We start from the raw sequence: 14,841 nt of genomic DNA, 5'->3' as shown, positions 1-14,841 counted from the left end.
CAGAAAAACAATGGAAAATATTAATGACAATAATGAGTAAAATTGGTTAACCTCTAACCAAACTGGTCAGGAAAAAAAGAGAAAAAACACATATTACCAATATAAAAAATGATAAAGATCACATCACTATAAATTCTATAGCTATTAAAAAATAAAATGAAATGAAGATTCTAAGCCAATTTAATTCTGTTGTAACCTGTGAATATTCTTTTTATGACTTATTTTAACTTATTGGGACTTGTTTTATATCCCAAAATCTGACCCATATTTATAAATGTCCTGTGTGCACTTGAAAATAATGTGTGTTCTCATACTGCGGGTGTTCGAAGGATGCCAGTTACATCAAGTTGATTGATAGTGTTGTTCAAGTCCTCTTCTCCTGGCTGATTTTACTTCTACTTCGTCTATCAATGACTGAGAGAGGGATGTTAACATTTCCAAATAAAATTGTGAATTAAAAGCTTCTTACGCTTCATTTCATGCATTTTGGTGCATAAATGTAGAGGATTATTATACCTTTTTGATAAATGGACTTTATCATGCGCTGAACTTCTTTTCTCTGGTGATAGTGTCTCTTCTATGAAATCTACTTTCTTTCAATTACTGTTAGCTTGGTATACCATATCCATCCTTTTACTTTGGGTACTTGTGTCTTTTTACATAAACACAGAATACACAGGGTCTTACAGTCTGAAAATCTCTGCCTTTTAGTTGGGCTGTTTAGGCCATTTACACTTTATGTGATAACTGATAGACTTAGTTGTAAGTCTACATTCTTACTACTTGTCTCCTACTTGTCTTATCTGTTCTTTGTTCCTTAATCTTTTTCTACCCTTCTTTGACTATTTTTATGATTCCATTTTATCTTTTTTGGCTTATTCGTTATATGTCATTATTTTGCTATTTTAGTAATTGCTTTAGAGTTTATTGTATATCCTCTTAGTTGATCTCAATCTACCTTCAAATGATGTTCTACCACTTCATGTATAATATTAGAACTTTACAACAGCATATTACATTTCTCCCCACCTGGCTTTTATGCTATTGCTGTCATACATTTTAGCTTTATAAATGCTATAAATTCAACAATATTATTTTATTCAAATAGTCAATTATCTTTAAGATATTTAAATAATGAAAAAAATATTGTATATTTATTCATCTTGTTACCATTTTTAGTGCTCCTCATAGCTTCGTGTGGATCCACATTTCCAGTCGGCCTAACTATCCTGCCTTTAACATTTCTTGCAGTGTAGGCCAACTAGAAGTGAATTCTTTCAGTTTTTATGTCTGAAAAATACTTTTGCTGAGTATAGAATTCTGGTTGAATCTTTTTCATCAGCACTTCAAAGATGTTGCTCCATTGTCTCTCACTTGCATTGTTTCTGATGAGAAATCTATCATTATCCTTATCTTTGTTTAACTGTATATATGTGTCTTTTTTCTCCAGCTGTTTTTAAATTTTTCTGTTCATTACTGGTTTAGAGTAATTTGATTATGATATGTTTTGGGGTAATTTTCTTCATATTCTTTATGCTTGTGTTTTATTGAGTTTCTTAAATCTACGGATTTACAGTTTTCATCATTTGGCAAAATTTTAGCCATTACTTCATCAAATATTCTTTCCTCCTCTCTCTCTTCTTTAGGAACTCCAATGACATATATATTAGGCTGCTTGAAGTTGTCTTAACAACTCACTGATGCTCTTTACAATTTCCTTTTTGTGTGTGTGTTTCTCATTTCAGAGAGCTTCTGTTGCTAATTCTTACTGTTCTTTTCTTCTACAATGTCTAATCACATCCAGTGTATTTATCATTAATCCCATCCAATGTTATTTAGTTAATACTATCCAGTACATTTTTCCTATCAGGCATTGTAGTTTTCATCTCTAGATGTTTGATTTTATCCTTTTTATATCTTTCATGTCTCTACTTAACTTTCAAATATCTGGGCAACAAGTGTAAGAACTACTTTAATGTTTTTATCTGCTAATTCTAACATCTGTTTCAGTTCTGGGTTGGTTTCAGTCCCCCCCCCCCTTATTATGGGTAGTATTTTCTTGCTTCTTTACATGCCCAGTAATTTTTGGATGTTAGATATTATGAATTTTAGCTTGTTGGGTACTGTATACTTGTGTGTGTGTGTGTGTGTTTGTGTGTGTGTGTGTGTGTGTATTTATTCTTTATTCTGGGATACAGTTATTTGGAAACATTTTGATCCTCTTATATTTGATTTTAAGATGTAGGTGAGATTAATGCAGCATTTAGCCTATAACTAATTATTCCCCTGTAAGGCAAGACAATTATGAGTATTCTACCCAATTCCCTTAAATTAGGAGGTATGCAAGTCTGGCTAGTGGGAATAGGCACTCTTCCTGCTCCATGTGAGTGTCACATGTAAACATTAAGACTGTGCCCTCTGAAGCTCTTGAGTGGTTCTGTCCTGGCCTCAGGTCATTTCCCATTGTATGGGGCAATCAGTACTCTGATGAATACTCTTCAGATTTCTGGAGTTTTATCCCTCTGCAGCTTTATCCTCTCTGATATTTTATCCTGTTAATTAGAGCTGCCTTGGTCTCCCTGGATCCTCAGCCAGCTCCTCACTCAAGGAGTCCATCAGGTCTGCCTAGAAACCCTCTCAACGCAGTTGTAGGACTCACTTCATTTGTTTCTTGTCTCTTAGATACAAATGTCTTCATTTCTTGATGTACAATATTTCTTGATGTCTTCATTTCTTAAAAATTGTTCTTGTACATATGCTGTCTTTTTAAAAAATTGTTTCGGGCAGAAAAGTAAATCTAATTCTTGATAGTCCTCTTTGGAGAAGCAGATGCCCATGGATTGTCTTTTGTCTACTCCTTCCACTCTTCACAGCTGGCTTAAAATTTCACAAACCAGCATCTTTAAACATTCTAATTCCCAGAACATTCAATGAAGGAAAAATTCCTGCTGAACTCCCTCCCTGGGACTTGTTAAATAACCCTGCAGAGCCTAATTATAATTAATCATTTGAGAGACACAAATAGAGGCTATCTCTTATATCTCTGTTAATGTAGTCAAGTAAAGTTAACGACAACATCATATCTCTGGGCAACTATAAAAATTATAGCTATGTTACTACAAACATGACTGAAAATAATTCATTCATGTGGTACCCAACAAGTCTTCCAATGACAGTTAAAAGTTTAGGCCCTGAGAGACTCTTGGCTCAGAAGCCTGGATCTTTTTATGTTAGTACTTTTCACCCTAAGAGTAAGCAAGGTATTTTCAAAGGACATTCATTCTTTGAAGTCAGTTAGAAAATTAGTCCTGCAGGGCCCTAAACAGTTCTTCAGTAGCCTGACAGAGATAATGTACAACTGCCATGTGTTTGTTATGGCAGGATGTAATTTACCCTTTCAGCACCAGCTCCTTACCTCGGTGTGTGCCTCAGCTCACTGGAATTTGTGAATAACTAACTGCGGTCTAGTTTCTGCTGGGTTCCTTTCTGAATGCATACAATGTTGAAACTTCAAAACATAGTGGGTTTGATCCCACTGGGCACTGAATTGTGCTTACATACTCCCTCTCAAAAATCAGAGCTGGTTCCCGGGGTTGGATTAAGGGTAGGGGCATTAAAAATAGTTAAACTGACTTCCTCTGGTCATCGTTATTATATAATAAGATCCATTAAAAAGAAATGTTCAAAATGTATCTATTTGTTACTAGTTTCTAAAAATCAATATATCTACTGATATATATATCTTTTTTAAAATCTTCTAAAGTTGAGAGTTTTAATGACCAAAGGCGAAGAGGCATGTGTGACTGATCAAATTCTTTTCTACTTCACACCACCAAAAATTAACTTCAGTCCTGCTAAAGATTTTGGGCCAAGACAGCACAAGTAACTAAAGCCCAGTGACCTAAGTCCTGATGATATCAAAGCAGTGATAATGACCAGTGTCATGTTAGTCCATTGATGAAATTAAAATACAAAGTTGTTCATGCCCAAACTTGCAAGTATATGGATATATCAGATCCCATTTGAAGCAGTGAAAGGTTGACGTTATGGAGAGAAAAAGGATAGACATCAGAAAAGGTCTCTTCCTTATTTACTGCCTCCTGTTCACTGCTCTACGGGATCAAGAATCTGTTCATTAAATAATCAGCTTTATACTTATTTGTATAATAGAACATAATATCTATTTCATCACTATCCTCCTCTAAAAACAGTTTAATTATTTAAACTACTTGGCGATAATTCAGTTAAAAAGGACATGAGCAAAATAAAGGGGCTTAATGAAAGTAATAAAATTTAATCCACAATGTTCACGTGAATACATTATAACAGATATTTGTAGCACCATACAAAAATGTACCAAGATTCAAGTTCCCATGTTAAAGATTTGGAAATTGGTTTACTGCAGGCTTTTAGGCTATAGGAATCCAATGGGCCAGTCACTGGATGCAGGATGGGTCATGTGTCAGGGTCCATGTTTATAATTAACACCATTTTCCTCTACTGTACATATTCTGCCTTGTGTTACCTTGACTTGGGTCTAATGATATCTGGCAAAGAGCTTCTGGTACTTGAACAAACCTTACCCAATAACAGAGTCTGGCTAAAAGACGTCATTCTGAATTCTATTTTATCTCCATGTAATTCACGTCTTAGTCATAATCATTCAAGGAACATACATATTAGGCAAGTGGTTTCCATGTGCATAAATAATTGGGTAAAAAATTGGACATGTGTGTTCCCCAGATATTATGCGATAAGACATCTGAAGTGAATTATTTGACCTTCAAGGAAAGGGCTGATTTCACGCATATGAGTAAAGAGAGCGTATGACAATGCTTAGAGATGAAAGCTAAAGGAGATTCTTTCTTTTTAACAGATGTGTGAGTTGGATTCAAATTTCTTCTTACTCCTCAACCTGATTACCCAGCATTTGTTCTTCAATGGCTTTATGACCAAACTATTCAAAGAACGGCTTAGCATCCAACATCATGTCTCCAGGGAGGTATGACTCAAAGAGGCTGGGACCCTAACAAACACCACTCCCTAGCAACTTTCATCTTCTGTTTAATATCATGCACATGTGTGCGGGAATAACTAGGAATGAGCCCATGTAATAACTGAAACAGGAGGATTATATAAAAGGCGAGAGTAGTTCTCTCATGGTCCAAAGTTTGAAGGGTAATACAATTTGACATTTCAGATTTTAGAAAGAATGGAATGCTATTTATGACAAGTAAAACTAGTGCCCGTGAGTCCCATTACAATGTAGGTCCATTCTAATCGATCTGGGATTGTCATTCAAAGCTTGCCTTTAAGACGTACTCTTACTGACCAGACTATATTCTACAGCTATATGTGCTGTCCAGTATGTGGGCCTCCCAACATAGTGATAACACTGAACAGATTTCTGGTTTTGTTTTTACCAAAAGGAATAACTCATTAAAGTTAAAATGTGAAAACTGAACACATGGAACATTTCCCATTTATGTTGCATGATTCACAAAGACTTATACTCCATCCCATTATAATCGGCAAGCCCAGAATCAACTTATCATAAAGTTTAAAATGAAAAATGGCAGGTGGGAAAAGAAAGAGTATAGATGCATTTGTGATGGAGAGAGTGTGGTGGAAGGGAAGAGATACAACAATAATTTGTCAATTATTGGAAAAGGGATAACAGTCCTCTTTAAATGTAGTGAATGGTTTTTCAGGGTGTAACATATGAATATATGAACAACCACAATTTCAATTTTAGGTGTAATTCTAACGGGCTTGCATTAAATTGCACATTTTATGAAAACATATAATGGGAATTATGCTCTTACCATCTGTTTTCTTTGAGTCATTTCCGACATTGGATTGATCCTTCTTGTCTGTCTTGTTTTTACCATCTTTCAAGTCACCTGAAAATAATAAACATGACAAACAGTGTATGTCTAAAGCTAAGGGGGAAGTTATAAATAGCTTTAAACCTGTCAAGGTAAAAAAAAGAAGAAAAGTACAGCATAATTTTAGTCATGAAGGGTTACACGTCTAAGTGTAAATATCAGGAAGTTGGATTAGGTCCTGGAAACTGGATTATGATCTGGAAATTAAGACTGAAAGTTCATGTTAAACCAGATTGTACTCAAGTCAGTGGTGTTTATTTTCTAAAGAAGGCAGTTTAGCTTTATTGTTAGGCTGTGGAGTAAGGAAAAACCTGGATTAACATAAATTATGTCCATTAATAACCACTATTTAACTTCTGTGTGCTTTTCCTTATCTGCAAAATGGGGATAAGAATGCCTACTCCTTAGGCACAATGTAAGGATAAATGCGTTTAAAGTGCTGAACGTGATATGTGGCACATTTCTCAGTGACCACTGCTGATATAGACCAGAGCAGTAAATGGTGTTTTAAATAATGAGCTTGTCAAACTGTAATATGTAAAAGTTAAAAAACACTATGCACACAAATGTGGAATCAACATGTGTCAAAATTTTACTTAATTCGTTTATGAGGGAACCAGAAAGATAGTAAGAATGGTTCCAAGAGCATTTAGGGATATGCGTTTTTCCAAGTATTTTAGAAATATGTTAAGACAAGATTGCTAGGTTAGAGACAAAACTGGTTACATCCTATGGGGCAATAAAACCACAACGGTGGGGGTTCTCTCCTCTAGCAGTCAAAAACCTACGGGTTAGCACATAGCTTCACAGTACAAAGTTAAACACAGTCATGCGCTTCTAAAGTAGAAAGTCAGCAAATTATGGGCTAGTACGGCCTGTTATTGTTTTTGGAAATAAAGTTTTATTGGATCGTAGCCACACCCATCTATTTACATGTTGCCTGGGACCGCTTTCCTGCTGCAGTGATACGGTTGAACAGAGACACACAAAGCCAGGAATCTTAACTATCTGGGCCTACACAGAAAAAAGTTTGCTGACTCCTGCCTAGGATAGTGAAATTAATCCAGGTCTGTTCAACGAGATACCAGTGTGACACTGAAAGGATATGGCACCCCCACTCCCAGTTTCATTCTCAAGTTTTGGATATTTTTCTTACCAATCTTATTGACGGCAGCTTTCTTTTTAGCTTGCATAAAACCAAGAATAGATTACTACTGGATCACTTGTACTTATTTTTAAGCAAAAAGACCCTAATAATAATTGCAACCAGGAAGGAGGGGGCTGGGCCCAACGTGGGAGGGGTACATTTATCCTTTCTGCTTTCTTTGTGCCAGCCACTGTGCTAAATGCTTTGCATGCATCACTTCATTAAATTCTTTTTTTTTTTTAACATTTTTTATTGATTTATAATCACTTTACAATGTTGTGTCATTAAATTCTTATAGCAACCTCTTTATGGGGGTACGATTATTGAAAGTGGACAAATTCATCAAAGATTAACTCACTAAGTGATCGATCTGCTGAATAAAAAAGTCATCAAATGATTGAGGATGTTTTCCAAGGTGGAGTTATTTCCTCAACTTCCCTGCAGACACTCTGCTGAGTGCTGAGTGCAGCTGTGTTGGGCGCAGTGGATCACTAGCCTGCCTGTGTTTCACACACTCCCAGACCCCATTTCTGTCCCAAACTTTGCAAGAGTGTCTCCCTCTGGCAGCAAAACTGCTCTTGTTGTCTACTTTAGATCTGGTTCAAGCCATTGATCTGACAGTTTTTGAAAAATGACCAACTGATCTTTCTACAAAGCGATTTTGCTTAAATATTAAAATAGACATATGGAGAATTGATGTAAAACTCATATCATCATTTCCATTTTACAGCTATGGAACCTAAAGCACAGATACAGTAATGTACCACAACATACACAGGTGGGTCTGATTCCAGAGACTAAACTCTCAATGACTGTATTTTGCAACTTCCTTGTGAAGTTTGAGTTTTAGATTTCAGGCTTCCAATTACTGTTGCCATTTTTAAATGCCTTTGGCCTACAGATTTATTTTTTAAAAAATGGTTATCGAAGAATAATTCAAGACCATTTTGGGTTGCAATATATTCTACAAAATAAGTAGTTTTAATGGAATTTGACAAATTCTAAGCTAAGTTAGGAGTAGTAAAGTCTCCAAGTTTCTTCTAATTCTTAATTCTGAAATGGCGTAAACTGACTGGAGGGACTGAGGGAAGGGGAGTCAACTCTGGCCAGGGCGCAAGCAGGAGGAGTCTAAGTGAAGCACATGGTCATCACACGTTACCACCACCAACGGCCAAAACAGATGGAGTCCTTTGGAGACCCCATGGAGCAGTCCAAACATTGGTCTTTCCCTGTTTTAAGGATGCTAGAAATGGACCCAAGGTTGATCTTGAGCCCTTTAGTCAAACTAATTTCCTGAAGAAAAATGAACTTTCTTTCCTAAATGAGCCTTCACACCTCTAATGTACAATAGTTTAAGCTTTGACTGGAGCTTTACCCACAGCTGCAGCAAGGCCAGAATGTCTTCCAGAAGCCAGCAGAGCAGGAGTGGTCTGATTTGTCAGCAGCCCATGGCAGCCTGCCTTCAGGGTCAGGGCTGGAGAGGCTGAGAGAGAAAGCGCCTTGATGGAGATCAAAGCTTAGAGGTTCCCATAACTGCTGACAGGGGACCAGATGAGATTACCGGCCCTCCTAAGGGGATGGTACATATGGAAGACTGCCTTTCCATCCATCCATTCTGGCAGGAAGCACTCGGGAACTGCTATCAGCTATTACCATTATTATAGGTATTAAACCTCTCGAACTCACTTAACCAATGTCCTCCAGCTCTATCCTGGAGGTATCTTGGGCAGCCACAATGAAGGGTGCTGGGAAAGTGACACATGTTTGTTTGATGATGTTCCTTGAACAGAATCCATTAGGTAATTTCCCATGGGTTGAATATGGACAGCGGATGTGAGCTGTTATTCAATAAACAGGGGGAAACAAAAGAGCCTTTCTGTGTAGTTATAAATCATTTTAATTAGGCTCCTGTAACACAGTCCCGAACCACCATTAGCTTTTCTTACTATTGCTCAAAATTGATTTCTTTTCCTACCTCTCATTTAATACTTAATTTTTAAGGGAAATGGTAGACCATTGCTTACGTTGGGAAACGAACAAGTTGTGAAATAAACCCAGCCTCACTGAAGACTCAGGCTCCTGCTTGTTTCTTTCAGGCTCTCCCCCTAATCATCTTCAAAATAAATTATTGCCATCTCTGTCCTCTCTGGCTGTTTGTTTATACCCATCTCATAGAATGTATAAACTTCTTTGTGACTGGCATGTTTGTATTCATTGGTTTCTCTCCCTGACCAGACCAGGGGTTGGCAAACTATGGCCCATGAGCCAAACCTGGCCTCAATGCCTGGTCGTATGTGGCCCACAAACTAAGAACAGTTTTTATATTATTAAATGATTGGAAAACAAGGATATTTAATGACATGTGAAAATTGGAATTTTCATAAATAAAGTTATATTGCAACACAGCCATGATCCTTTGCTTACATGTTATCAGTGGCTGTTTACGTGCTGATAAGGGAGTGTTAAGTAGTTGCAACAGAGACTGTATGACCACAAAGCCTAAAATATTTACTGTCTGGTCCTTTATAGAAAAAGTGTGCCAACCTCTGGAATAAACAGATAAGCTTCTTGTGGACAGTAGCTGAGTTTCAATATTTCTTCAATTTCCTACTCTCCCCATGGCACTGAACCTTGCAAATAGGGACATGCTGGCTATGTAATAGAGAATTTGGTCCCACGTATTCCTGAATGTGACCTGAAACCTCTATTCATTGGTTGTTTGACTTTAAGCAAATGAAATCAATCTCTTTGAGTCTCAGTTTCCTCATCTGCAAAATGGAAATGAGTGTCTCAACCTCATACAGTTGTTAGGATTTTTAACTGATTTAATGTAGGTAAAATCCCACATACAATGTCTGGCACATATTAAGCATTCAATAAATGTTAGTGATATGATAATGATTATTTTCTATTAAGGAAAAGACATTTTTAATCCACTTTCCAAACAGAAAACTAACAGAAAAAAGCCAAGAAGAAACACATCCTGCCTGCCTTTCTCACCAGCCCATACATAGTTCTCCCTTGGGAAGAAGAGACTCATCTAAAAGGAAGCACTGAGTATGCACAGCTCAGCGCAGCCACTCATTTCTCCAGCCTCCAACCCCTTTGAGATGTGTTTTTCACGAGACACACACCTTTTCTGTTACTTTAGAAGGAGCCCACTCGGGTGTGGGGTCGGGGTGAGGGACTGAGTTCTGAGCCCACCCGCTCTGCCGGTGTCTGGGTGGCTAAGCTCAGTCCAGGGCAGATGTGTGCAGAAGCCCAGGTGCTCAGCAGACCAAGTCTATGTTTTCCAGCTCAGCTCCATTTGCAGTGGAGCTAATATTCTGATAACTTTCTGATTCTGGTGTCTCTCTCTCTCAGTTGGTTTAGACCTCAGAGGGGAAGTGGGAGGTATTTTGCACTGCCCTCTAAAACTCCAACAGGTGTATTACAAATTCTTGTTAAATTGAACATATTTTCTGGACTATGATGCACTCGAATACAGAGCAAACTAGTTACGAGCTGTCTCCAGAGCCTCACTGCTGAGGGGCTGGACAGGTCAGGTGATGGCCTTCCCTGCCTCCTGGGGTGGTCATGGGGCTTACCGGAAGGGATTTAGGCCAAGTTCTTGGAACATGATATGAGCTATTATCATTATCACAGGTATTAAAGCATTGTTTTCTACATGTTATATATGTTAATTTTAAAAATAATTGAGAAATGTTATGCTAAGCACTTTCTACATGTTTCTCGTTTACCTGGGCTGTGTAGCACAACGGCTAGACCACGGGTCAGATGAGATCACCTGGTCCTACCAGGCAGGTAAGAGGGTCCACATGTAAAGAGAGAATTTAAAACACCATCTGGTGCATAATCAGTAAATGCGGATTGTTTCATTGTTATTGTTTTTGCTGTCACTGTTATCACTGGAAGCAAACCAGTTGCCCATGCTGTGAGCAGGTAGTACTGTATACGTTTTCCAAAGACAGTGAAAGATGAAATAACCTGGCCAAAGCCGGTAAGAAGTGAGAGGCACAGCTGTGACTTGAATCCAGGTTTGTTTAAGTGCCAAACTACCTTGCCACAACCCGGCATTTGAAAGCTCCAGCGACTCTGAACTTCCTGCTCTGCCCTAAACGAAGTAACCAATTCCCTGCCCCTGTGCCTGAGCTCATCTCGTTCTCTTCTGGCTCAGAAGTCCCTGGCTCTCTGCCAATTTCAGCATTGAAAACCCAGTTCAGACATGACCTCTTCTTGAAGCTTTCTTTGACATTTACTCCAACCCACAATCCCCAGACCCAGCAAAGCTGATGTCTCTTTTCTTTACATGGCCCTCGGTATTTTATCTGCCATGCTGCTGCTGTTAATGCCTCAGAACTAATTCTGAGGATGTCCTTATCCTCTACGAGACTGTGGACTTCTTGTGGCCTTTCCATTTCTAACTCCTCAGTGCCAAGCACAGTGCTTGGCACGTAGTTGTCAACCGATAAATATTTGTTGCATTAAATATAAGAAATCATCAACTGTACATACACGATGATGACCAGCTCATCCTGGTTTGCCTGGAGCTTTTCTGGTTTTAAAACAGAAAGCCCTGCATCCTAGGAAACCCTTCAGTCCCAGGCAAACTGGGACGACTGGTCCTCGTAACGTATACACTTGTTCACCTACACATATATAGACACATACTAGGAAACAGACCTTATGCAGATGTGATTACCGTCCTTCCTAAGGGGATGGTACATATGGAAGACTGCCTTTCCATCCATCCATTCTGGCAGTAAGCACTCGGGAATTTGCTGGAATTGCTAACAGCAATTCCCCTGGTGGGTAGGCAGGCACTGGCCAGAGTCTCCAGAACAGCTGGGAAGGGCCCAAAAGGTATAAATTTCCCCGGACAGAAGGGCCCAAGCAAGCTTCTGGCTGCTTTTGATGGGACCCACAGCCCAGTGAGGCACAATCGGCAGCAGCTGGACAGCCGGGGAAGCCCTGCTCTGAGATGTCGACACAGGGGCTGTTCTTTGCCAGTTTCCATTCACCACATCATTAACACCCTGAAAAAGAGCCTTTCACCAGCACAGTTCTACTCACCATTCTGTTGCTTTTCTCCTGTCGACTTCTCAGCTTTGGAATTTTTCCCATGAGGGTTGTCGCTCTTGTTCGTCCGTGTTCCATTGACTTGATTCTTCGCTTCTCCAGGTGCCTTTTTCTCGGCCTTGCCAGATGCCCCTTCTTCAGCCTGCCTCTTGGCTTCCATCTCCTTTTGCTTCTCCTCCGCGGCCAGGCGAGCCTTTTCCTCTGCTTCCTTCTTGGCCTTCTCCTCTGCACCCAGGGCAAGCCAGGAAAGGAGCAGAAAAGATAAAAAGAAGTCACGCCATTAGGAGAATTGCCTCTTTGAACTAAAACAAGAATTTGCACTGGGAATTAAAATGCTACAATGACCTAAGGTATTTCTGATTATTTGGGGTATCTTTTTGGTTAATTCAAGTCAGTTGGTTATGTATACTCAGGAAACCAATAAAATCAGCTCATGATGATATTTAGAAAATAATGGGTTAGAAGAAGGGGCAGGAAGACAGTAATAATAAGGATTAATATAGATATAATAATTAATCAATACTATAACTGGCATTATTAATATTATTATTTTGACCAACAAGTTCCCTTGAGAGTGTCCTCTATGCCAGGTATTATACTTAAGTGCTTTTCAAGGATTACTTCTTCTCATTTTCAATCTTATATTGGAGTACTATTATTGTAACCCTGTTTTACAAATGTGGAATCAAGGCTCATAGGCATTACAGAACTCTCCCATGGCTCCAGTAAAAATTGAAGTTTCATGTAGATTTGTTTAGGATCTGGAGTTTAAACACAAGTAATGGATTACAAAACAAAAAGACAGGGAAAACAGCCATCACCAGAATAATACAGTTTCAGGACACTATTTGTGAATTTGAAAGCAGGAAGAGGGTAACGAAGCCTCACAAAAAAATATGGTCTTCAAACCGTCCACGAGATGAGAGGCGGCCTTTAGTTTGGCCAGGGACCCTGGTCTGTGTCTTCCTTGCTAAGGAGAGGATGTCAACCTTATTTCCAATTTGGTTGACTGTGAAAGGGTCTGGCTCTGTGTTTAATCAAAAACAGCATAACTGCATACGGTCGAGTAGTGGTGAAAAAGTTGATTCATTCAACTAATATTTATTGAGCAGGTACAGTGCCAAGCACCATTTCAGGGACTAGAAATACAGCAGCAAGCAAGACTTTTAGAAGAGAAAAGATCATAATTAAGCAAACAAATCACTGAGATAATTTTAGGTGGTGAAAAGTACTTTACAAAACAATATAGCAGAGTAATATGATGGAACATGATCAGCATAAGGGAAGGAGGTGGCATTAGGTAAGAAGTGGCAGAAAGTGACGTTTGACCAAATCCTGAATGATAAATTGCTGACCATGCAATAATCGAGAGAAAGAGGATTCCAGGCAGAGGAAATAAAAAAATGTAAGGCCATAAGTTTGGAATGAGTTTGGTATGCTCAAAGGACAGTGAGTTAGCCAGTACGGCTAAAGTGAATATAGTAAGGGGTTAGTGACAGATGATATGATCAAATGACCAAAGATATGCAGGACTGAGATCATGCAGAGCCTCAGAGGCAAAGAGGTGGAACTGGGTTGTAGGAAGTAACATACATGGAAGGCACCTAACAGAGACCAATCCTCCCTTAGGGTCTAGGGACTCACCTGTTTAGCCATCAATTCACTCAAAAGGCCTTTCAGACTGTGCCATTAACATCCACTGTGAAATGCATTATTGCATTTTTTCTCTGGATATGTTACAAATGTCCCACACCTCATTACCAGGGGTCCTCTTTTATTTGCCCTGGTTCACCTTGGTCCTGAAAACATCTGGCTTTCATAGACCACAAGTGTGGTTTTAATCTAATGGGCACCAGAGTAGTTATGAATGTGATCATGTTCCCTTTTGTTTCAGCTGCTAAAGAACACAAAGCCCAGATTTGGTTCCAGACTCACATGTTCACGGGGCTTTATGGCATTGTATTTTGTGAATGTCTATGATCCCTGGCTTCATTTTACTTTTTCTGCCCTTACATTTGCCTGGCTCAGATGTCCTCCTTAATATATTACAAAGTTTTCATTCATCCTTTCATTGATTCATCCACCCACCCATTCAAACCAATGTCCTGATCTCACCCTAGACAAATTAAATAAGACTCTGGAGGGAGAAAGGCAAGAACAGGATATTTTTAATGCTCTCCAGATGATTCCAATGCACAATCAGGATTGACAAGTACTGATTTAAATTTTAAATGTTTGCCATTCAATATTTCATGACATTCTACTTTCCAACAGGATGTATTTATAATATACAATAAAAAGGTAAAGAAAGATTTCTTTATAAAATCACATAATTATGTGTATATATAGTATAATATATCTTCTGACGTCTACGAGGTACAATCAAAGAGTAAGAGAATACCCTGCAGAAAAAAATAGGAGACATTCTCAGTAGCTGCAGGACCACAGAAAGCCCCCTAGAATGTTCATCCAGACTTCCTTTGATCCTTCGGTAGTGCCCTGAGGACAAAGGTCAAATGCCATCTCCATCACTGAATTCCCAGTATGTGGTTCAGCACTGGGCAGCTAGCAGATGCTCATGGACTATTTATTGACGAAATGAAATGTACATAATGGGTCTGATTCACCCTATCTGCCAATGAACCTGACTTGCACATATCCCATCATTAGCAATCCAGACTAGCATAAAATACAGAAAGTATATGCACTCTAAAGTCCCATCCTGAA

General features: G+C 38.7%; 1 protein-coding gene across 7 annotated transcripts in view; it reads right to left on the bottom strand.

Annotated features, from left to right (window-relative positions):
- The window catches only part of PDE1C (phosphodiesterase 1C), a 508,368-nt gene that overhangs the window by 40,789 nt on the left and 452,738 nt on the right, over positions 1 to 14,841 (bottom strand). For all 7 annotated transcript variants that reach the window (XM_064487468.1, XM_010988060.3, XM_064487470.1 and 4 more), the window contains 2 exons: positions 12,109 to 12,339; positions 5,826 to 5,903 (listed from right to left, as the gene is read on the bottom strand). In XM_064487468.1, the coding sequence (XP_064343538.1) occupies positions 5,826 to 5,903; positions 12,109 to 12,339 (309 nt within the window). The remainder of the gene's footprint in view (positions 1 to 5,825; positions 5,904 to 12,108; positions 12,340 to 14,841) is intronic.

The sequence above is a fragment of the Camelus dromedarius genome, chromosome 7, assembly GCF_036321535.1.
Source record: "Camelus dromedarius isolate mCamDro1 chromosome 7, mCamDro1.pat, whole genome shotgun sequence".
Taxonomy (NCBI): Eukaryota; Metazoa; Chordata; class Mammalia; order Artiodactyla; family Camelidae; genus Camelus; species Camelus dromedarius.
This window is presented reverse-complemented; position numbering and strand designations above follow the sequence as displayed.